Source organism: Mytilus edulis, chromosome 12, assembly GCF_963676685.1.
Source record: "Mytilus edulis chromosome 12, xbMytEdul2.2, whole genome shotgun sequence".
Lineage (NCBI taxonomy): Eukaryota > Metazoa > Mollusca > Bivalvia > Mytilida > Mytilidae > Mytilus > Mytilus edulis.
The window spans coordinates 60,324,783-60,351,492 of record NC_092355.1 but is presented as its reverse complement, the minus strand read 5'-3'; the positions used below and the strand labels follow the sequence as shown (position 1 = coordinate 60,351,492).

The 26,710-nt window shown below is 33.4% G+C and overlaps 1 protein-coding gene across 1 annotated transcript in view; it reads left to right on the top strand.

Annotated features, from left to right (window-relative positions):
- LOC139497742 (uncharacterized) overlaps positions 1-26,710 on the top strand; it is a 99,486-nt gene that overhangs the window by 56,091 nt on the left and 16,685 nt on the right. The window contains exons 10-14 of the mRNA XM_071285977.1: positions 5,987-6,475; positions 7,616-7,722; positions 16,285-16,738; positions 18,672-19,447; positions 25,660-25,690. Coding sequence (XP_071142078.1) covers positions 5,987-6,475; positions 7,616-7,722; positions 16,285-16,738; positions 18,672-19,447; positions 25,660-25,690 — 1,857 coding nt within the window. The remainder of the gene's footprint in view (positions 1-5,986; positions 6,476-7,615; positions 7,723-16,284; positions 16,739-18,671; positions 19,448-25,659; positions 25,691-26,710) is intronic.

The window sequence follows — 26,710 nt, the reverse complement described above, 5'->3', positions numbered from 1 at the left end:
CCAGTACATCCAGATTATTGTACGGGGAGGCAATAGATGTTGAGAGTATACAGTAAGTATCTCCCAGTACATCCAGGATATTGTACGGGGAGGCAATAGATGTTGAGAGTATACAGTAAGTATCTCCCAGTACATCCAGGTTATTGTACGGGGAGACCATAGATGTATAGAGTATACCACATGTATCTCCCAGTACATCCAGGTTATTGTACGGGGAGAACATAGATGTATAGAGTATACAGTAAGTATCTCCCAGTACATCCAGGATATTGTACGGGGAGGCAATAGATGTTGAGAGTATTACAGTAAGTATCTCCCAGTACATCCAGGTTATTGTACAGGGAGACCATAGATGTATAGAGTATACCACATGTATCTCCCAGTACACCAAGATTATTGTACGGGGAGGCCATATATGTTTAGAGTATACAGTATGTATCTCCCAGTACATCCAGGTTATTGTACGGGGAGGCCATAGATGTATAGAGTATACCACATGTATCTCCCAGTACATCCAGGTTATTGTACCGGGAGGCCATAGATGTTTAGAGTATACAGTAAGTATCTCCAAGTACATCCAGGATATTGTACCGGGAGGCCATAGATGTTTAGAGTATACAGTAAGTATCTCCCAGTACATCCAGATTATTGTACGGGGAGACCATAGATGTATAGAGTATACAGTATGTATCTCCCAGTACATCCAGGTTATTGTACGGGGAGGCCATAGATGTTTAGAGTATACAGTAAGTATTTCCCAGTACATCCAGGTTATTGTACAGGGAGACCATAGATGTATAGAGTATACAGTATGTATCTCCAAGTACATCCAGGTTATTGTACGGGGAGGCCGTAGATGTTTAGAGTATACAGTAAGTATCTCCCAGAACATCCAGGTTATTGTACGGGGAAACCATAGATGTATAGAGTATACAACATATATCTCACAGTCATTCAGGTTATTGTACAGGGAGACCATAGACGTATAGAGTATACAGTATGTATCTCCCAGTACATCCAGGTTATTGTACGGGGAGAACATAGATGTATAGAGTATACAGTATGTATCTCCCAGTACATCCATGTTATTGTACGGGGAGAACATAGATGTATAGAGTATACAGTAAGTATCTCCCAGTACATCCAGGTTATTGTACGGAGAAACCATAGATGTATAGAGTATACAGTAAGTATCTCCCAGTACATCCAGGTTATTGTACGGGGAGAACATAGATGTATAGAGTATACAGTATGTATCTCCCAGTACATCCAGGTTATTATACGGGGAGACCATAGATGTATAGAGTATACAGTAAGTATCTCCCAGTACATCCAGATTATTGTACGGGGAGACCATAGATGTTTACAGTATACAGTAAGTATCTCCCAGTACATCCAGATTATTGTACGGGGAGGCAATAGATGTTGAGAGTATACAGTAAGTATCTCCCAGTACATCCAGATTATTGTACGGGGAGGCAATAGATGTTGAGAGTATACAGTAAGTATCTCCCAGTACATCCAGGATATTGTACGGGGAGGCAATAGATGTTGAGAGTATACAGTAAGTATCTCCCAGTACATCCAGGTTATTGTACGGGGAGGCAATAGATGTTGAGAGTATACAGTAAGTATCTCCCAGTACATCCAGGTTATTGTACGGGGAGACCATAGATGTATAGAGTATACCACATGTATCTCCCAGTACATCCAGGTTATTGTACGGGGAGAACATAGATGTATAGAGTATACAGTAAGTATCTCCCAGTACATCCAGGATATTGTACGGGGAGGCAATAGATGTTGAGAGTATACAGTAAGTATCTCCCAGTACATCCAGGTTATTGTACAGGGAGACCATAGATGTATAGAGTATACCACATGTATCTCCCAGTACATCCAGATTATTGTACGGGGAGGCCATATATGTTTAGAGTATACAGTATGTATCTCCCAGTACATCCAGGTTATTGTACGGGGAGGCCATAGATGTATAGAGTATACCACATGTATCTCCCAGTACATCCAGGTTATTGTACAGGGAGACCATAGATGTTTAGAGTATACAGTAAGTATCTCCAAGTACATCCAGGATATTGTACCGGGAGGCCATAGATGTTTAGAGTATACAGTAAGTATCTCACAGTACATCCAGGTTATTGTACGGGGAGACCATAGATGTATAGAGTATACAGTAAGTATCTCCCAGTACATCCAGGTTATTGTACGGGGAGAACATAGATGTATAGAGTATACAGTATGTATCTCCCAGTACATCCAGGTTATTGTACGGGGAGAACATTAGATGTATAGAGTATACAGTAAGTATCTCCCAGTACATCCAGGTTATTGTACGGGGAAACCATAGATGTATAGAGTATACAACATGTATCTCACAGTCATCCAGGTTATTGTACAGGGAGGCCATAGATGTATAGAGTATACAGTATGTATCTCCCAGTACATCCAGGTTATTGTACGGGGAGAACATAGATGTATAGAGTATACAGTATGTATCTCCCAGTTCATCTAGGTTATTGTACGGGGAGGCCATAGATGTATAGAGTATACCACATGTATCTCCCAGTACATCCAGGTGATTGTACGGGGATACCATAGATGTATAGAGTATACAGTAAGTATCTCCAAGTACATCCAGGATATTGTACGGGGATACCATAGATGTATAGAGTATACAGTAAGTATCTCCCAGTTCATCCATGTTATTGTACAGGGAGACTATAGATGTTTAGAGTATACAGTAAGTATCTCCCAGTACATCTAGGTTATTGTACGGGGAGGCCATAGATGTATAGAGTATACAGTAAGTATCTCCCAGTACATCCAGGTTATTGTACGGGGATACCATAGATGTATAGAGTATACAGTATGTATCTCCCAGTACATTCAAGTTATTGTACGGGGAGACCACAGATGTATAGAGTATACAGTATGTACCTCCCAGTTCATGGTTATTGTACGGGGAGACCACAGATGTATAGAGTATACAGTATGTATCTCCCAGTTCATCCAGGTTATTGTACGGGGAGACTATAGATGTTTAGAGTATACAGTATGTACAATCATATATCCCCTTTATTTGTTCATTAATGTTACATCCGCACATGAGACTATCACAGACTTTGTACAACAAATATATGTCACATGTATAGCTGACACAAGGGGATATAATGAAAAACGATATATTGAGTTTACAATTTTAAATGTTGTTTTATTCATTGAAATATGAATTTGATCAACATGATCAATTGATTAAAACTTTATTTTGTTGTTCAGATTAATAAATGAAAGCTCTCTTTCAATTATAAAATTGTATTGATTTATCTTTCTAGAGTTATGGGACATAAACTCTCAGATTAAAAGGCAGTTTTTCAAAAAAAATGGCACACCTTCTAGGGTATGCTTAAAAAGTATGGGTTTTTTTGTCGAGCCTGCAACTTTTGTTGCAGAAAGCTCGACATAGGGATAGTGATCCGGCGGCGGCGGCAGTGTTAGCTAACTTCTTAAAAGCTTTATATTTTAGAAGGTGGAAGACCTGGATTCTTCATACTTTGTATATAGATGCCTCATGTTACGAAGTTTTCGTCAGTCACATGTCCAATGTCCTTGACCTCATTTTCATGGTTCAGTGACCACTTGAAAAAAAAGTTCAGATTTTTTGTAATGTTGAATTCTCTCTTATTATAAGTAATAAGATAACTATATTTGATATGTGCGTACCTTGCAAGGTCCTCATGTCTGTCAGACAGTTTTCACTTGACCTCCACCTCATTTCATGGAACAGTGAACAAGGTTAAGTTTTGGTGGTCAAGTCCGTATCTCAGATACTATAAGCAATAGGGCTTGTATATTCGGTGTATGGAAGGACTGTAAGGTGTACATGTCCAACTGGCAGGTGTCATCTGACCTTGACCTCATTTTCATGGTTCAGTGGTTATAGTTAATTTTTTGTGTTTTGGTCTGTTTTTTTCATACTATATGCAATAGGTCTACTGTATTTGTTGTATGGAATGATTGTAAGGTGTACATGTCTAGCGGGCAGATGTCATGTGACCTTGACCTCATTTTCATGGTTCAGTGGTTATAGTTAAATTTTTGTGTTTTGGTCTGTTTTTTTCATACTATATGCAATAGGTCTACTATATTTGTTGTATGGAATGATTGTAAGGTGTACATGTCTAGCGGGCAGATTTCATGTGACCTTGACCTCATTTTCATGGTTCAATGGTCAAAGTTAAGTTTTTGAGTTTTGGTCTATTTATCTAATACTATATGCCATAGGTCAACTATATTTTGTGTCTGGAAATATTTTATGATCTTTATGTCAGTAGCGCAGGTTTCTTTTGACCATGACCTCATTTTCACGGTTCATTGCACAGTGTTAATTTTTTGTGTTTTGGTCTATTTTTCTTATTTTTCTTAAACTATAAGTAATAGGTCAACTATATATGTTGTATAGAAGCATTGTTAGCTGTACATGTCTGCCTGGCATGGTTCATCTGACCTTGACCTCATTTTCATGGTTCATTGGTCTGTGTTTACATGTAGTTATCTCAGTTAATGTTAAGTTTATGAGACAGTTGTAATAAAGCTTTATACTTAGGACTATCAACATAATATCAATGATTAGTATAGAAGGCGAGACATTTCAGCGTGTGCACTCTTGTTTTAAATTTGGTTCATTTATCATGTTTAGATGTTTAGGAGTTTAGTCTGACATCCATTATTGCTGAACTGGTATAAATTTTTTTAGGGGTCAGCTGAAGCCTGTCTCTGGATTGGGGATTTTTTCGCTGTGTTGAAGACCCATTGGTGGCCTTCGGCTGTCTTCTGCTCTTTGGTTGGGTTGTTTTCTCTTTGACATATTTCCCGTTTCCATTCTCGATTTTAATAAATAGATTTACTGAAAACTTTACGTTGTCATATAAGTAAATGGTTCACATATCAGGCACTAGATTTAAGTATGCTTTGAACTAATTGATACAAACTTTGCACTCTTGCTTGGATTGATGAATGTAGTCTCAATTATGATTTAAACAAATTCTGGTCTGATGTACCAGAGAAAATGACATGTTACCATGATAACAGTCATATTTTGTGGCAATATTTATATGCCTTAAGATTTCCTAGGAGAAATACTTTCTATAGAACCGTTTTACTGACTACTGATGAAAAGCTTCTGCATATTATATTTACAGCACTAGTTCACTTTGTTAAAGGATATACTATAATGTATTAGCTATCAACTTGGAGTTTATCGTCTATTATATACCTATATTAGTTTACTTTGTTAAAGGATATACTATAATGAATTAATAAGCCATCAACTTGGAGTTTATCGTCTATTATATACCTATATTAGTTTACTTTGTTAAAGGATATACTATAATGAATTAATAAGCCATCAACTTGGAGTTTATCGTCTATTATATACCTATATTAGTTCACTTTGTTAAAGGATATACTATAATGAATTAATAAGCCATCAACTTGGAGATTATCGTCTATTATATACCTATATTAGTTCACTTTGTTAAGAATATACTATAATGTATTAGCTATTAACTTGGAGTGTATCGCCTATTCAGTTATTGCCATTGCTTTCTATCTATAAACGTTTAGAAATTATCCTGATTCTAAAACCTAACTTAAATCATTCATGAGGTCTCTAGTTTCAAATATATTCCGGAGTCTTTGCTGATCACCCAAAGTAAGAACACGGCAATAAAACAGATACATGGTAGTTTTATTCTTTGTAAAAACAAAATATGACAAAACGGGCCTTATTAATTCCCTTGAGATATGTTTAGTTTGTGTTAACAATCATTAAATGCATTTGACCATGATCATGCCTGTTGATGATTGTTTTAAACAAAATGGTACCAGTATAACATTTGCTAATTATTTAACAGAAATAGATCTTTATTGAAAATTATCTATTCAAGTGATATATAATATTTTACAGAAACGTATAATGCCTTGGATGTTGTGTACAATAAGGTGTTAATGACTTCAGTAGAAGAGGTTGAAAGACAAGAATCAGAGAAGCCATTTGAACAGCTACCAGAGTCCAATCCTGTTGGAAGTGATGATAACATCATGACAAGTGGTCCTTCTCAACAGCCTCTAGCAGTCAAATCTTTGTCACCTCAAATGTCTGACAGTGTGTCCCAGAGAAGACCAGAGTTGAAAACACGCATGCAATCGAAAATGACAAGAGAAGAAATAAGAAAGAAAATGGAAAAAGTCCTTAAAAGTGGAAACTACAAGATGAAAGTTGGAAGACTCATTTTTTGGGACTTCGGTGGACAGTATGTCTATTATACGACACACCAAACCTTCATGACTTTCAGGGCTTTGTTTCTCGTGGTATTTGATGGAAGTAAGCAGTTGCATGAAATAGTCCCAGATGTTCTGTGTTTTCCAGGACAGCACATGACACCAACTCCAGCAGGTACGTACACATATACAGCAAGTTGGTTACAATACAAAGATTCAGATCGTTTTCTATATATAAAAAAAAAATCAATCCATTTTCAACAATAAAAACCAGGCTTCAAGTTTACTGTGAAAATTGTTACATATTGGGAAGGTACTCAAACAGATGTTGCTCTCTTTGAAGTTCATTCGATGGGAACTTTACATGTATAAATATCTCATTTGGTAGTACATGTGACTGGACACAAAAATAGACTAGTGATTAAAAAAACAAGTGAAAAACCAACAAATATTGTCAGAGCAAGAAATAATAAGTAAGAATCATGTCAATTATATACTTTTAATGATGCACCGTTATTGTTTTTGGTCTGTACAGAAAAATAAAACTTGCAACAAATAATAAGATGATGCTAAAGACAATTTAAAAATAAAACTAGCATTCAAAAATACTATTCAATATCAACTTACTTGTTTCTTCTGTAATAATAGTCTGTTTGTAGTGGGTAACAGGAATTGTATGAGGAAATGTTAAACTGCGTTAAGCATATTAAGTTTGATATCAAACCGAAAAAAACTAAGGCTCTGTGTTGAAGGCCGTACTTTAACCTATAATGGTTTACTTTTTAAATTGTTATTTTGATGGAGAGTTGTCTCATTGGCACTCGCACCACATCTTCCTATATCTAATATCATTTATTTGCAATATGCACCATTTAAAACAAAAATTGTCATAAGCAGCTTCTTTTAACTTTTTATGGTTTTATTTTCTAAATTGTTTGTGAAAATTTGTGACATTGGAAAACAGTTATTGTAAAAACGTAGCTTTTTTTTAATTTAAATCATAACTTTATAGGAACATCTATTTGATATAGAATTTCAAAGAAATTTAAGTATTATATTTTATTTCAAATTGATTCCCAATGTCAAAAATTATCTGTCAGCCACCATTTTTTGAAATGGTTGACAAAATACACAGAATAGTCAGCTTGCTTGGATTTTAAAGGAATTTCGTATTTACTTTGCACAAATACTGAAGTTTCAAAAGTACGAACGTTATAACCCAATTAAACAGATTTCATTTGTTTTCATCAATATCAATTATATAACATGTCAGTGAGCTTATTAAACTTATATTGTATTTTCTTTATGTTTTCAGTATTTCTGCAACATTGGGTGAACTCAATCCTGACATATTGTAAGGTTGTATATGTAGGCATTCCGAAAATCTTGTTTGTTGCCACCCATAAAGACAAAGTACTCATGGTAAGTTACCTTGATATTAATGGGAGGCTGATCAATTCAATCTTTTCTGGTCCAGTTATTTATTCATATTTGTATTATGTAACCATTAATCATTTAGGTTGTCTTTTATTCATTTAAGGGGGTTCGCGGGTCTAAATCATTTATAATAGGATTTCTCTATATTTTTCTATAAATGAACTTTATCTTATAGTTAATAGAAAAATAAAATAAAAAAATGGGGTCACCGTTCATTTGCGCTCACAATCTGCCTTCGAAAGAAGCATACATCTTTGTAAAAGTGTTTTTTTTTTGTTGAACTAATAGGAGAAATAAAAAAAGAAATTTATTACAGAAATCGCTCAAATTTTACAATAATTTAGTTTAAGTACAGCATATATCGAAATTATATTAAAAAATATAGGTCACCGATGAGTTAAAAGAGATATTTCAATTTTAAAGCCAAAAAATGTCATTTTTCCACCAAAGGGAGATAATTTGGAATTTTTTCAATAATGTTTACATTTTGAAAGTCATCTGAAGCCAACACGAATTAATTGTTTTGAATGTTTTTTGTACCATATGATAAAGTAACAACTACAAAAGGTAATAAATAAAATTTGTAATGAAAAACAAATGTTTAATTTTTTTCTGAAATTTTTATACCCTCGAGCCTCCTTAATATAACATGAGAAAATTTTAACTCAAGAAAAAATCCTGGTAAAATGGATCATAATTGTTTCATATCAATAATTCATATGATTAAAGCAGATATTCCTTAGGGTTACTTAGACAGCAGCCCAAAGAATATCTAGTGGTCAACATATGGCAATCAACAACAGATAATTGTCTTTACAATAGACCAAGCTCTAAATAATTGGATTGTTATGATTGTGAATAAATTTCACAAAACTTTCAAAGATCTGGAATATTTTTTTAAATTAAATTGTGTACAAATAATGTCTGACCCTTTATGTTTTTAAGAAGAACTTTAATTAAGATAAGCCATTGACTTTGGCATTTATCAGCTTGTTTAACCTTTGAATATAGTATATGATTGTGAATAAATTTCACAAAAAACATGTAATCAGTTTTTATTAAATTTTGAACAAATAATCTCCATACCCTTATGTTAATATAAGTATTTTAACTACGATAGACCATTGATATTTGGCATTTATTAGTTCGTGGATCGTTTTTATACGACCGCAAAAATTTTTAATTTTTCGTAATATATTGCTATCACGTTGGCGTCGTCGTCGTCGTCGTCGTCCGAATATTTTTAGTTTTCGCACTCTAACTTTAGTAAAAGTGAATAGAAATCTATGAAATTTTAACACAAGGTTTATAACCACAAAAGGAAGGTTGGGATTGATTTTGGGAGTTTTGGTCCCATAATTTTAGAAATTAGGGGCCAAAAAGGGCCCAAATAAGCATTTTCTTGGTTTTTGCACTATAACTTTAGTTTAGGTAAATAGAAATCTATGAAATTTTGACACAAGGTTAATTACCACAAAAGGAAGGTTGGGATTGATTTTTGGAGTTAAAGTTCAAACAGTTTAGGACTTAGGGACCAAAAAAGGGCCCAAATAAGCATTATTCTTGGTTTTCGCACAATAACTTTAGTATAAGTGAATAGAAATCAATGAAATTTAAACACAAGGTTTATGACCACAAAAGGAAGGTTGGGATTGATTTTGGGAGTTAAGGTCTGAACAGTTTAGGAATTAGGGGTCAAAAAGGGGCCCAAGTAAGCATTATTCTTGGTTTTCGCACCATAACTTTAGTATAAGTAAATAGAAATCTTTGAAATTTAAACACAAGGTTTATGACCATAAAAAGAAGGTTGGGTTTGATTTTGGGAGTTTTTGTCCCAACAGGTTTTTAGGAATAAAGGGCCCAAAGGGTCCAAAATTGAACTTTGTTTGATTTCATCAAAAATTTAGTAATTGGGGTTCTTTGATATGCCGGATCTAACAGTGTATGTAGATTCTTAATTTTTGGTCCCATTTTCCAATTGGTCTACATTAAGGTCCAAAGGGTCCAAAATCAAACTTAGTTTTATTCTAACAAAAATTGAATCCTTGGGGTTCTTTGATATGCTGAATCTAAAAATGTACTTAGATTTTTGATTATTGGCCCAGTTTTCAAGTTGGTCCAAATCGGGGTCCAAAATTAAATTTGTTTGATTTCATCAAAAATTGAATAATTGGGGTTCTTTGATATGCCAAATCTAACTGTGTATGTAGATTCTTAATTTTTAGTCCCGTTTTCAAATTGGTCTACATTAAATACCAAAGGGTCCAAAATTAAACTAAGTTTGATTTTAATAAAAATTGAATTCTTTGGCTTTTTTTGATATGCTGAATTTAATCATGTACTTAGATTTTTGATTATGGGCCCAGTTTTCAAGTTGGTTCATATCAGGATCCGAAATTATTATATTAAGTATTGTGCAATAGCAAGAAATGTTCAATTGCACAGTATTCAGCAATAGCAAGAAATCTTCAATTGCACAGTATTGTGCAATAGCAAGAAATTTTCAATTGCACAGTATTACGCAATAGCAAGAAATCTTCAATTGCACAGTATTGTGCAATAGCAAATATTTTCAATTGCACAGTATTGCGCAATAGCAAGAAATATCTAATTGCACAATATTGTGCAATAGCAAGAAATTTTCAATTGACTGGAGTTATCTTTCTTTGTCCAGAATAGTAGTTGAATCAACTTAAATCATTGTTTATTCAATACACAATGCATATTCACTTTTACTACCAACTGATAAATTAAAACAATATTTACTATTCAGTGATAACAAAGGGAAAGGGGGATGTGAGAACAAAAATAGGGGGGGGGGTTAAACTTTTCTCATTTCAGATTTCATAAATAAAAAGAAAATTTCTTCAAACACTTTTTTGAGAGGATTGATATTCAACAGCATAGTGAATTGCTCAAAGGAAAAAAAAGTATTTTAAGTTCATTAGACCACATTCATTCTGTGTCAGAAACCTATGCTGTGTCAACTATTTAATCACAATCCAAATTTAGAGCTGAATCCAGCTTGAATGTTGTGTCCATACTTGCCCCAACCGTTCAGGGTTCAACCTCTGCGGTCGTATAAAGCTGCGCCCTGCGGAGCATCTGGTTATATATTTTACTCAATTGAGTTAAAATCAACAATTGGTAAGATTATGAACAACTTATGTACAGGCGCATGCTAAACTCAACAATTGGTAAGATTATGAACAACTTATGTACAGGTGCATGCTATCAAGCGAGATAAAGGCTAAATCTAACTGATAGTGTGTTGATTGTTGATTGTTGTTGGAAAGGTATGGAAACTTGGGTACCTTAACTATGAAATCAACTATGTTTTCAACCCAGATTTCTTTAACTTAACAGAACAATTCTTCGTAAATTATAGGTATATTGATCCAATATCCACCCGTTTATAGTATGGATCACATTTCCGATCTTACATTGATTACGTAATTTCATAGAAATTGATCCAATATCCACCCATTTAGGTGCGAATCATATCTCTGGCCTCTGGCCTGGGATCAATATACCTATAATTTATACAGGGTATGGCGAATAATGAACATATATGTACATGTCATCAATACGCTGACTTCTAGAAAAAAAGAAATCCTAAATTTAATGTAAAAAATGAATATAGAAGTATAAAGAACACATTTTCAGTTTGTCTAGATTTTTATTTATCAAAATAAGGTTTGATCAGAATGTGATGCCGAATATGTAACACTTCTTCAAACATGTAGCTATTTGAATGTGCATAATAAAGAATATGACCACATAAAATGTATTTACTTTACTATTTATACTTGTAAATAACTTGTTTCCCGGGGCTTCTTGTGTAAATAAGAAAAATATAATTTCAGAGTTTTATATTGCAAAATGACTTCTTGAGTATCGGGACTATGATATAGGTGTGCTGCTCGATTTTGGTGTTTATCGTTGCAATTTCGTGATTCTAATTGTTTGATGTGAAAATATTCTCAGGGCAGTCTTTTCTAAGATTCATAGTCCAGAGTCTTCTGATTACTGATTGATCGAATTACCTTTTGCTGAGTCAAAGTGCCGGTGTCCTTTTTAACGTTTTTTAGCGTTTAGAATATTAGAAGCAAAATGCAGTTCTTTTTTTTCTTTTTTACCTCATTACGGAACAAAAAACGATAAATGACATATAGGCATGTAGCAAGTCAAGATACACCTGAAGCTTGAAACTTTTACAGCCATATGGTACAGAAAATTTGTGCATAAGGTTATGGCCTAAGTCTCACTTAACCATCTTTATAAAAATACAAACACTCTTGTTAATTGTGAATCTTGTAGATTTGTAAATCATCAAACTATCAACATATTTGCACACACCCTTTCCCCTTTTTAACGCTTATAACAATCGAAAAAAAACCAAAAACGAACAAACAAACAAACAAACAAACAAACAAACAAACAAAAAAAGGAAGAAAGAAGTTACTTAGAACATTTGGAACAGTTTATTGCGGGTATTAAATTGATATTAAATATTAAATTTAATGGCAATTACATATGAATAATTTTCAAATTTACGAAAATTTAACAATATTTAATTTAGTATATAAAAAGTTTATTTTAATTATTGCATTTGTAAACTTTAAATTTAATTCACAGTAAATGGTTTAAATCAGAAAAATAAAGACATTTGTTCTGCTTTAAATTTCTAATTTTATTAAATTTACTTAAATTTTCCATAATTTAAATTTCTCATTTAAATAGGTTTACTGTAATTTAAAAGAAAATAAATTTTAGATTTATACAACTTTAAAAGTATATGTAAATTGGGTTTATTCTTAAAAGTTTATTGGTTATATTAAACTTAAAGTAAATACGGTGTAAATAAGATATTTTCAAATGGATTATACTAATGATAAATTTTGAAATTTAAAATATATATTAGCTTTTATATGGATATAATTTTCTAATAAATGCATCATTTCATGCAGTGTATGTTAAAGGCATACGCCTATCTTTGTTTGAGGATTTGATTTCAATTTTGCTACCTTTTTGTCCCTGTCGAAGTTCATTTATCCACAAGTCTTTAAAAAAAAGCTTGACATAGTTAAACTAGACTTGCACAAATTCGAAAACAGGACATGACGGTTGATTCCCATACCACATGAAACACTTATCCACTCTTGCTTACACTGAGGTCTGAATGAGCAACTCCTTGAAGTAATCCACCGTAATTATTAGCTCACCTGGCCCGAAGGGCCAAGTGAGCTTTTCCCATCACTTTGCGTCCGGCGTCCGTCGTCCGTCGTCGTCGTCCGTCGTCGTCGTCCGTCGTCGTTAACTTTTACAAAAATCTTCTCCTCTGAAACTACTGGGCCAAATTAAACCAAACTTGGCCACAATCATCATTGGGGTATCTAGTTTAAAAAATGTGTGGCGTGACCCGGCCAACCAACCAAGATGGCCGCCATGGCTAAAAATAGAACATAGGGGTAAAATGCAGTTTTATGCTTATAACTCAAAAATCAAAGCATTTAGAGCAAATCTGACATGGGGTAAAATTGTTTATCAGGTCAAGATCAATCTGCCCTGCAATTTTCAGATGAATCGGACAACCCGTTGTTGAATTGCTGCCCCTGAATTGGTAATTTTAAGGAAATATTGCTGTTTTTGGTTATTATCTTGAATATTATTATAGATAGAGATAAACTGTAAACAGCAATAATGTTCAGCAAAGTAAGATTTACAAATAAGTCAACATGACCAAAATGGTCAGTTGACCCCTTTAGGAGTTATTGCCCTTTATAGTCAATTTTTAACCATTTTTCGTAAATCTTAGTAATCTAATTCTTTTACAAAAATCTTCTTCTCTGAAACTACTGGTCCAAATTAAACCAAACTTGGCCACAATCACATTTGGGGTATCTAGTTTAAAAAATGTGTGGCATGACCCGGCCAACCAACCAAGATGGCCGCCACAGCTAAAAATAGAACATAGGGGTAAAATTCAGTTTTTAACCGGATTTTTGTGACAAAAATGTCGGTTATTGATTTGGGGATGTACGGCGGTCGGGCGGGCGGTCGGTCGGTCGGGCGGGCGGGCGGGAGGGAGGGAATCAAATGTTGTCCGTGCATTAACTCATGAACCGTTCAACCAAAGCTTTTAAAATTTTAATATGTTGTTACTGACAACTAAATGAAGGTCAAGTTCAATAATGGCGATTTTGACTTTTACCGTTCAGGAGTTATGGTTCTTGAAAGATTGAAAAATGGAGTTTCCAGTCGTGTCCCTGCATTTACGCATGAACTGTTATACCTAGGCTTTCCAAATTTTAATATGTTGTTACTGATGACAAAATGGAGATCAAGTCCAATAATGGCGATTTTGACTTTTACCGTTCAGGAGTTATGGTTCTTGAAAGATTGAAAAATGGAGTTTCCAGTCGTGTCCGTGCATTTACGCATGAACTGTTCTACCTAAGCTTCCCAAATTTTAATATGTTGTTACTGACAACTAAATGAAGGTCAAGTTCAATAATGACGATTTTGACTTTTACCGTTCAGGAGTAATGGTTCTTGAAAGATTGAAAAATGGAGTTTCCAGTCGTGTCCGTGCATTTACACATGAACTGTTCTACCTAAGCTTCCCAAATTTTAATATGTTGTTACTGATGACAAAATGGAGGTCAAGTTTAATAATGACGATTTTGACTTTTACCGTTCAGGAGTTATGGTTCTTGAAAGATTGAAACATGGTGTTTCCAGTCGTGTCCGTGCATTTACGCATGAACTGTTTTACCAAAGCTTCACAAATTTTAATATGTTGTTACTGATGACAAAATGGAGGTCAAGTTCAATAATGACGATTGCGACTTTTACAATTCAGGAGTTATGGTTCTTGAAAGATTGAAAAATGGTGTTTCCAGTCGTGTCCGTGCATTTTCTCATGAACCATTCAACCAAAGCTTTTGAAATTTTTATATGTTGTTACTGATGGCAAATTAGAGGTCAAGTTCAATAATGACGATTTTGACTTTTACCGTTCAGGAGTTATGGTTCTTGAAAGATTGTGAAATGGCGTTTCCATTCACGTTGTTGCATTTACTCATGAACCATTCAATCTAAGCTTTTCAAATTTTAAGATGTTGATACTGATGACAAAATGGAGGTCAAAGTTGATATTGACGATTTTCAACTTTCACCATTCATCAGTAATGGTTCTTGTGATATTGCCAGGACACAAATAAATATTAATAAATCCGGTTTGCTGTCGTTGTGACAGCCTCTTGTTGCCTTATAACTCAAAAACCAAAGCATTTAGAGCAAATCTGACATGTAGTAAAATTGATTATCAGGTCAAGATCTATCTGCCCTGAAATTTACAGATGAATCGGACAACCTGTTTTTGGGTTGCTGCCCCTGAATTGGTAATTTTAAGGAAATTTTGCTGTTTTTGGTTATTTATCTTGAATATTATTATAGATAGAGATAAACTGTAAACAGCAATAATGTTCAGCAAAGTAAGATTTACAAATAAGTCAACATGACTGAAATGGTCAGTTGACCCCTTTAGGAGTTATTGCCCTTTATAGTCAATTTTTAACCATTTTTTGTAAATCTTAGTAATCTATTACAAAAATCTTCTCCTCTGAAACCACTGGGCCAAATTAAACCAAACTTGGCCACGATCATCATTGGGGTATCTAGTTTAAAAAATGTGTGGCATGACCCGGTCAACCAACCAAGATGGCCGCCACGGCTAAAAATAGAACATAGGGATAAAATTCAGTTTTTGGCTTATAACTCAAAAACCAAAGCATTTAGAGCAAATCTGATATGTAGTAAAATTGATTATCAGGTCAAGATCTATCTGCCCTGAAATTTTCAGATGAATCGGACGACCTGTTGTTGGGTTGCTGCCCCTGAATTGGTTTTTTTTAAGGAAATTTTGCTGTTTTTGGTTATTATCTTGAATATTATTATAGATAGAGATAAACTGTAAACAGCAATAATGTTCAGAAAAGTAAGATTTACAAATAAGTCAGCGTGACTGAAATGGTCAGTTGACCCCTTTAGGAGTTATTGCCCTTTATAGTCAATTTTGAACCATTTTTCGTAAATCTTAGTTATCTTTTACAAAAATCTTCTCCTCTGAAACTACTGGGCCAAGTTCATTATAGATAGAGATAATTGTAAGCAGCAAGAATGTTCAGTAAAGTAAGATTTACAAACACATCACCATCACCAAAACACAATTTTGTCATGAATCCATCTGCGTCCTTTGTTTAATATTCACATAGACCAAGGTGAGCGACACAGGCTCTTTAGAGCCTCTAGTTTATTGGGGGGAGGGGTTTTCCATTGATTCCTCCCTTTCTGTTTATATTATTAGTAGACAACACATAACACTTCAAAATACATAACTATTGGTGTGTATTAAATCTATTTAGTAAATAAAAAGCATGAACTGTTTTGTAATGTTCTTTAATGTTTACTATGACCATTCATTTTAGAAAAAAAATCATTTTTAAAAGATCATAGATAATGTCTTTAATTATCACCTTTCAGGAGGATGTTGAGTCCAAGCGTGAACAGTTGTACAATGGAGTAGAGGAGTTGTTCAAGGATCATGAGGGAAGAAACCACCTAATCCTTACACAACGGATATTTGTTAATGCAAGGGATAAAACAGACCCAGAAATTGACGTCCTCAAAAAGACCATTACAGATCTTACGTTTGAACATCCGTGCTGGGGCGAACAAATGCCAAATGCATGTGTCCCCCTTGAGCTTGAGATTGCAGAACTGGTGGCCGAAGGAAAACAAATCTTGTCATTAGAGGATGTTGAAGAATTAAATGCTATAAGCAAGGTGTCAGTATTGTCTCCAGACCAACTCAAAGATTTCCTGCATTTCAACCACTCACTTGGGAAGATTGTATACTTTGAGACTCCACAGCTAGGAAATTACGTCATCATCAACCCACTTCTTATGGTGGAAGTTATGAGATCCTTTGTGACAGGTATTCATATCAATACTTATTATGGAGGTACTGCCAGTCTTTGTGACAGGTTTTCATGTCAATTCTTATTTTGGAGGTAATGAGGTTCTTAATGACAGGTATTTAAGTCAATACTTACTATTGAGGTTATGAGGTCCTTAGTGACAGGTATTTATATCAATACTTATGGAGGTACTGAGGGTCTTAATGACAGATATTTATGTCAATACTTATTATGGAGGTACTGAGGGTCTTAATGACAGATATTTATGTCAATACTTATTATTGAGGTAATGAGGGTCTTAATGAAAGATATTAATATTAATACTTATTATAAATGGAGGTACTCCCAGTCTTTGTGACAGGTATTCATGTCAATACTTATTTTGGAGGTAATGAGGTTCTTAATGACAGGTATTTAAGTCAGTACTTACTATCAAGGTTATGAGGTCCTTAGTGACAGGTATTTGTATCAATACTTATTATGGAGGTACTGAGGGTCTTAATGACAGGTATTTATGTCAATACTTATTATGGAGGTACTGAGGGTCTTTGTGACAGGTATTTATGTCAATACGTATTATGGATGCTATGAAATTCTTTGTGACATGTATTTATGTCAATACTTATTATGGAGGTTATGCAAGTCTTTGTGACAGATATTTATATCAGTTTTATTATGGAGGTTAGGAGATCCTTAGTGACAGGTAAGTATGTCAATACTTATTATAGAGGTAATTAGTTCCTTAGTGACGGGCATGTATGTCAATACTTATTTTGGAGGTACTAGGTCCTTAGTGACACATATTTATGTCAATACTAATAATTGAGGAAATGTGTTTTTTGTGACAGGTATTTATTTCCATACTTATTATGGAGGTTATGGGGTCGTTTATGACATGTATTCATGTCAATACCTATTATAGAGATCATGAAGTCCTTTGTGACAGGTATTTATGTCAGTTCAGGTTGTGTTTTCAATATATACTCATTTGTGTCAATACTATTGGTTGGAGCTTTTCCATTCTTGTTTCACAGTTGAGTGTTCTTTTTATGTGTTTGTGACAGATACAAATATATTTATATTACAACTAATATTGGAACTCTGACCTTTAACATGTTTAAAAGAATAATTTATGAATTCCGTTGTTTGAAATGAGTCAGAGTACATATTTTTATATGTTATATATATATATGATATTGAGCAATGATTGTTATGTTCTTAGTGCTTTTTAAAGAATGATTATATAATAAGCAGACAGTTTTTCAATACCAGGGTTTTCACTCGTATTATTCATCCTGTTAAAAACCAATTAAAGCTGAAATGAATTCGCTTACTTTCTGTTTATGCGATAATATGTATCTTTTAATTGATCTTTGTTTCATCCTACAATTTATATTAATGTTACATGTGTAATGCAATGATCTACAGGGTCTTTACTTAATTTCTTAGCACTTATTGCGAAAGTAACGTAGATCAAAACCTAAAATTAGTCCATTTGGTTTTCAAACTTGTACATTAAACATAAACCAACCCATTCCTATGCCCCTACAATAGTACAGCTAGGGTCATTAGGATTTACCAATGTCCGTACGTTTGTCCCCAAATTTCTCAACACAATTTCATGAAAACTTATACAAAATGCTTATGACAGTAGCTTATCTTGGAGTTGTGGTCATATGGAGTTGAAACTTAGTACACTTGGTCAATATAATGTGAAGTTGTAAAACATAATGGCAAGGTAAAGTTTTGAACCCAATTACTAGTTCACAAAACTCAAATAATTCTCTGGTCAAATACTTTTGTAGGATTTCAAGGGAACTTTAATTAGTTACAAACATGTTTAACCCTACCTGATATACCAATCGGTTTGTTTTGTGTTGACAAGTTGTTAGCAATTAACACCACATTTTGTTCTATTTTTATAAGATTTTATTTTGTTATATTTTGCAGATAAAGTATTTTGGCCCAAAGAAACAAGAATGCAGGAAACTTTCAAGCGGATGTCAGAAAGTGGGACCATAAGACGGGAGGACCTCTATTTTATTTGGGAACAAAAAGATTTCAGTGCAATTCTGCCATACAAAGAGTTTATATTTAACATTCTTATTTATTTGGACATCTTGGCAGAGCAGCGAAGATATGATACAATTACAGGAAGTCGGTTACCAGTGGAAAACTTTTTTGTTCCCTGCATGGTTATAGAGCGAAACACCACCAGCTTCATGGACAAAGAGTGTACACCAGAGAGAGCTATTTGTTTAGCATTTCTTTTCAAAGGAACCATCATACCACCAGCCCTACCAAATCGTCTCATCAGTGCATGTCTGAGCATGTGGACTTTAAAGCAGTACGAGGGAAGAACACTCCTGTTTTCAGGATTTATTGGTTTATCTTTTGACAAGTCACATGATATTGTTGTATGTGTTGAAGGCAACAAGATTCTTCTTTACATCATCCACAGAACCTCCTCAGGATTAATTGTACCAGATATAGCTACAGGTGTTAAGGAATGCTTGGTTACAACAATGGAGAGAATATCAGATTTCTATCAGTCCACAATCCATGCAAAACGCAGCCAACAATCACCTTTTCACATTGAATATTCATGTTCTCAGATGCAATGTTTCATCAGTGAAACGGAAGCTGTGCAAACCAGTGAATGGATGTGTGACAAACATAAACTAACACACAATGCAGGAAACTGGCTGGTTTGGAACCAAGATAAGGTATATATTTTGTGTTTAAAATTATCAGTGCAATAAAATATGACAAAATCTCATAAAAAAATATAATAACAATATGTCATAATAAATAACAATGACAATATTGTTAACTCAGATTTTTTTAGGAGCATGTTTTGATTATACACATGATCAATCTATTTTATTACTAACATAAACATGATAAAGATAGGATGATTATAAACATGATCAATCTATTTTATTACTAACATAAACATGATAAAGATAGGAAGATGTGGCCAATTCTTAACCAGATGCATTGCATATATCAAAGCCTGCAGGAATCTCCATGGATGAAAACTGAACGATAGAGGAACTTTCACCATGACAAAATCCCGCGTTCACGGGTGTGGCGTGATCGAAAACATTTTATTGCTTAATTTCCATGAAAGGAATGGTGAGAAGGCTGATATAACTTGATTGCTTATTTTATTTATTTCAGCATAGAATAACAAATATTTTCATTTAATGTCATTTGTAACAATTCCAATGCCAAGCCTGCATTGCTCCCCCTTTGTCAAGAATGATGTGCTGTCCTTGGGGTTCCCACTTCGTATTCTTGCTATTTTGGTAATTGAATAGGGCTTAAAAATCGGTTGGATATTTTTTTATTTTTTTTTTCACTGTCAAAGGCAGAACTGGAATCGACGATTTGCAGCATCAAATACCAGAAGTTTCGTAATCGTTTTGTAAAACACTGAAGAAAAGATTTGGAGGACAAACGTTTACAACTGAATTTTTTTAATGACTTTAAATAGCTTATTTCATAGTAATATATTTACTATGCAACATTTATCTTTCGATACTGAATGAAAACTGGAAGACTGGATGTATCAATTTGATTGTAAATTACAGAATGAATTCGGAATTACGATACAAAATTTCTTCAGATATTATCAAGTTATAGTTAATAATTGTGTATTTACTTTTGAACTTGTAAAGATATTAAATATTATCGATAATTGCTGTGCTCGTGTTATATGGCATGAATAATGTTCAGTTTAATGTCTTATTTTGTACTTGTTTAAAAAGGGGGGATGCTGATTGCGTAAGTCGTCAATATAAGCACGTGTTCGACTTGAACTTTTTTTTCTTTATTACTGGATTTAAAATTTATTTTTTAATCTAATTTCCATTTGCTGAAAATTGTTATTAAATAATGCAATCAGTCATCTATCTTGATCTCATGCAAGGTGTGTCGATCTACCTGTACGAGTGATTAGTGATCTTTGGCCGGATATACCTCAGGGCATTAAAACTGTAATCAAGGGGGGCCCTATGGATTATAATACAATAACCTAAGGGTTAATTGATTATAATTGCTAACAAAAATGGCGGCTGCTAGAAAAACGAAAACAATTTTTGACAATGCGGGTTTCATTTGACTATGGCGGAAGATTATTTAATGATGGCGGGCATCTTTTGACGATGGCGCATGATATTTTAACGATGGAAGGCCGCCATCGTTTAACAGGCCATGGAGATCCCTTTTTGGCCAGATGTATAAAATGTATAGTAGTAAACTGCTTACTATTTATACGCAAAAGATAATCTTAAGAAGACTGTACAGCATTAGTTAGGTATTGTGTGTTTAAGATAAGGTTCACATTGAGCTTCAATTGTAGCGGTGTTGGTATCCTCAGGGATGATTCCAGGTGTTTACAAATGGGTCCCTTGAATATCAAATTGGGAATTTTTTATGCATACAATATAAGACGAAATAATATATCATTTTCCTGTAAAAACGGAAAATGAATATTAAGTTAATTTCTTCTGTACACTGATTGCATGAAGAAATTATTGGATTGAGACCAGGGAAGTTGTAATACATGAATATCATTGCATATGATGCACTATCATCTTAACTTTGGTAAACGAGGCCTATTACAAAAAACACCACAAGTACCAGCTAACATAAACCTATGGCAGGCCCTTTAGCTATTTATTTGAATTTCAAATTATCTCATAATATATACGATATCTCATATAATATATAAGATTTATTTAAGATATCTTAAAGTATATGAAATATCTTATAAATATGTTTTGTATGAGATATCATATTAAGAAAATTATATGAGATATCTTATAAACTACATCTCATAAATTATTTCAGATATCTCGTGAACTATATAAAATATCTTATAAACTTTATTTGATATCTTTCAAACTTTCAAACTATATCAAATATCTAATGAACTATTATATAAGATATCTTATAAAGTTTATGAGATATCTTGAAGTTAGATTAAATAGCAAAACGGCTTGCCATATTAACCAGAGAAAAAAATTTAAATATATTTCAAATAGAACTGGCCAATTGTTGAATTAAGAAAAGCAATTACAAAAGTATATATATATATGCTTAATTGATAAGTTATTTAAAGCAATTGAACCAGTGAACTTTAAAATTATTTGGATTATTTTCATATCTTTTGAAACAGTTCCATAATGATGACATCGTATTTTTTTTTTGGGGGGGGGGGGGGGGGTCTTATTTCATCAACATTATTTTCAAAAACGCTCAAACTTTTGTCTTTTGCCGAAAAAAGAGCAAAATATAAAATAATTTCTTTTACAAAACAAGTTTTAATCAACATAACCGGCTCTGCTGGGCGATCTGCCCGCAGCAGCTTTTACCATAATGATTCACATTCATTCATCAATGTTATATAAAATTTGCTCTTTGCCGAGGTCTGTTTTGACACCCATTTTGACAAAAAGCATATTTTTTATCAACCTGCTGAGCGATCTACTTTTACGAGACCACATACTCTTATAACATTTTAACTACAATTGAATCCGGCCGCTAAAATTGTTTACCTCATGTTGACATAATTAAATCGTTGTTAATAAAATGCGATCATAGTCAGCATTTTTATCGGGATTTTACTATGTTTTGACGACAAACTATGAAAAATTATAGTTGCCGTAATCGATGACGGAAACTTTTCCGGAAATACCGATTTTTGTTTTATTTTCCTGAATTGGGAAACATTTTTTTGGGGCCGCTGGCCGATTTGAGGGCCGTTAAGCGGCCCTAAACTATATAGTGGAATCATCCCTGATCCTAAATGCGTAAACTGAACTTTACTTTGTTTCAATTGATAAAAATAAACTGTTGGACACCTAGGGGGAGGTGTCCAGTGGTTGGACCCCCTTTTTAGCTCACATGGCCTGCTTTTCTCATCACTTGGCGTCCGGCGTCCGTCGTCGTCGTTAACTTTTACAAAAATCTTCTCCTCTGAAACTACTGGGCCAAATTAAACCAAACTTGGCCAAAATCATCATTGGGGTATCTAGTTTAAAAAATATGTCCGGTGACCCGGCCAACCATCCAAGATGGCCGCCATGGCTAAAAATAAAACATAGGGGTAAAGTTTTTGGCTCATAACTCAAAAACCAAAGCATTGAGAGCAAATCTGACATGGGGTAGAATTGTTAAACAGGTGAAGATCTATCTGCCCTGAAATTTTCAGATGAATCGGATAACCCATTGTTGGGTTGCTGCCCCTGAATAAGTAATTTTAAGGAAATTTTGCTGGTTTTGGTTATTATCTTGAATATTATTATAGATAGAGATAAACAGTAAACAGCAATAATGTTCAGCAAAGTAAGATTTACAAATAAGTCAACATGACTGAAATGGTCAGTTGACTCCTTTAAGAGTTATTGCCCTTTATAGTCAATTTTTAACCATTTTTCGTAAATCTTAGTAATATTTTACAAAAATCTTCTCCTCTGAAACTACTGGGCCAAATTAATCCAAACTTGGCCACAATCATCTTTTGGGTTAGTAGTTGGAAAAATGTGTCCGGTGACCCGGCTATCAAACCAAGATGGCCGCCATGGCTAAAAATAGAACATAGGGTAAAATGCAGTTTTTGGCTTATAACTCAAAACCCAAAGCATTTATAGCAAATCTGACATGGGGTAAAATTGTTTATCAGTTCAAGATCTATCTGCCTTGAAATTTTCAGATGAATCAGACAACCCGTTGTTGGGTTGCTGGCCCTGAATTAGTAATTTTAAGGACATTTTGCTCTTTTTGGTTATTATCTTGAATTTTATTATAGATAGAGATAAACTATAAACAGCAATAATGTTCATCAAAGAAAGATTAACAAATAAGTCAACATGACTGAAATGGTCAGTAGACCCCTTTAGGAGTTATTGCCCTTTATAGTCAATTTTTAACCATTTTTCGTAAAGATTAGTAATCTTTTACAAAAATTTTCTCCTCTGAAACTACTGGGCCAAATTAATCCAAACTTGGCCACAATCATCTTTTGGGTTAGTAGTTTGAAAAATGTGTCCAGTGACCCGGCCATCCAACCAAGATGGCCGCCATGGCTAAAAATAGAACATGGGGTAAAATGAGTTTTTGGCTTATAACTCAAAAACCAAAGCATTTAAAGCAAATCTTACAAAGGGTAAAATTGTTGATCAGGTCAACATTTATCAGCTCTGAAATTTTTAGATGAATAGGACAACCTGTTATTGGGTTGCTGACCCTGAATTGTTAGTTTTAAGGAAATTTTGCTGTTTTTGGTCATTATCTTGAATGTTATTATTGATAGAGATAAACTGTAAACAACAATAATGTTCAGCAAAGTAAGATTTACAAATAAGTCAACATGACCGAAATGGTCAATTGACCCCCTTAGGAGTTATTGTTCTTTATAGTCAATTTTTAACAATTTTTAACAATTTTCATAAAATTTGTAAATTTTTACTGACATTTTCCACTGAAACTAATGGGCCAAGTTCATTATAGATAGAGATAATTTTAAGCAGCAGTGTTCAGTAAAGTAAGATGTACAAACACATCACCATCACCAAAACACAATTTTGTCATGAATCCATCTGCTTCCTTTAATATTCACATAGACCAAGGTGAGCGACACAGGCTCTTTAGAGCCTCTAGTTTGACAATCAATGTATTTGAATGGGGACATATAGATGGAACTCTCAACGTTATCCTGGGTTGGGCACCCCCTGGTCATGATTCATTGACTCTGAATGCTGTTCAGTGAAAAATCAGATATTGAGACATAGCTTTTTAATTTCAACATCAGCATTGTGATATTAACATAAAATACAGGTGAGACATGTATCTGTATAGAAAGTTTATTTAGGAATATTTAACAAAAAAAAACATCTACTATTTTTAGAATAACTAATCAAATGATTCAGACATGTCAGATATACATAAATATTCAAGTGTGACCAAACAATACATTAATCATGTGTAGTGTAGTGCACACGTTAATTATCAGTGTTGTTCGGCCACATTGTATGTGAACACAGCCTTTATCATGTATGCGTAGATCTGATACAGTTCAAAACTGTCTGTAAGACCCTGTTCACATGAGACTTAAGTACTGTAGATAACTGAGTTAGCATAGATAAATAACTACCCAGCTATAGAGTCAGAATAGGATATTAATTTGTATATATTGGTAAATAATCCAATCTTTTAAATTAATGTGCAGATATATTGTGTTGAAATTTTCAAATTTAGTTCTCTTATCATCTTGTATAAGAATAGGAATATTTTTAAACATTAGCTATAGCTCCTTACATGATTTGCTATGTTAGCATATCACCTTTTCAAATGAAGCCTACTGTGTCTAAATCCTTGGTATTTTATTGATGTTGGACGAATATTTCAAAAATATAATCAAAGCTCCTTGTATATAATATACTAAAGAAAACATGCAGTGCAAAGATTAAATTGAAACATGTTGGTTGTTATATGTGACCCACCATGACATTTACAGGCTTATGGCGGTAAACGTAAAAATGGAAAAATGTCGATGTCACTTAGTGTACATTTAATTGAGGCACCTGCTATTGAATGTCTATTTATATCATGGGGTAAAAGAAAGTTTCATTCCTTCTTGACTTGAGGAATTTGAATATTATATCAAGATATACAAAACAATTAGATTTTTAACATAAAATATATAATTTAGGTCAAAATGCTAAAATTCCTATTTAGAACCAAGTAATTTCACACAATTTATCTTTAAGATCTTATTGTGTAATCACTTTCTCTATTAGTTTTCTGTTAGTGTTAAATGGACTTGTCTGTTTGTAAAATGTAGTCTATTATCGTGTTTATAATATTCTTGATTTCTGCCTTATATGTTTTATTCAAGTAATTAGTATTATATATTCTACTATCTTTACAGAAGAAGGAAGAGTGTGAGCAGAATTGTCCAGGTAAGTTGTGTGGATTCAAAATCTGTGTCAACATGTGAAATTGTGAATGTTAATAAAAATGTGATGATTTTCTTTTAGTGGATTAACAATTGACAAAGTGGAGTGTCAAGACAATTTTAAGGTCATGTCATGGTCATCACTTATAAAAACAGTGATGATCAATTATTTTGAAAGAAGTTATGAAATGAAACTATATGAAAAAAATGCACTGTAATATCTTTAAAAGAGAGCTGAAGGATACCAAAGGGACATTCAAACTTATAAGTAGAAAATAAACTGACAAAGTCATGGCTAGAAAGAAAAATACAAACAAAAAACAGCACACAAAACACAACATAGAAAACCAAAGACTTAGGAAAAGGAACCCCACTAAAAACTGGTGGTGATCAAAGGTGCTCTGGAAGGATAATCAGATTCTGCTCCACATGTGATCCCGTCTTGTTACTCCTTTAAAATATGTTGATAAGTTATATCAAGTCAGACATCACATACTAGCAGATGGTAATTATATATAATTGACGCTGGATCACTCTTATCTAATCGTAAGACATCACCAAATTCTAGACCATCGATCATGTAAAATGTTTTAGCCATGAAACTCGACCGAATGTGAAATCTTTATATTTAATCCTGTTTTTCATGACATAGGATAGAAGAGACTGATCAGCATATAACTCTTTTTTTTATAAAATTTATTTATAAGCAATATCATGCTGAAGTTTAAAAATCAGTATTGATAAATTAATTTTTAAAAATGGATGCAAGGATTTTTTTTGTTAAAGTAAGCTCTGGGAAGCTTTAATTTCTTCTCAGATATTTATAAATTTTTTATAAAAGTTTCATATCAGTAAAGAATTGTACGAGATTTAAAAATCAATGGCGATAAATTATTTTTTCAAAGGATTTATGTTGCTAGCTTAAGCTTAGATTAAGTTAATTATTTGGCTAATTGCATTGTAAGCATTAGTACTCTCTCCCATACAGTAAGTGTCATTTTATAACTTTACATTAAAGGTTGAT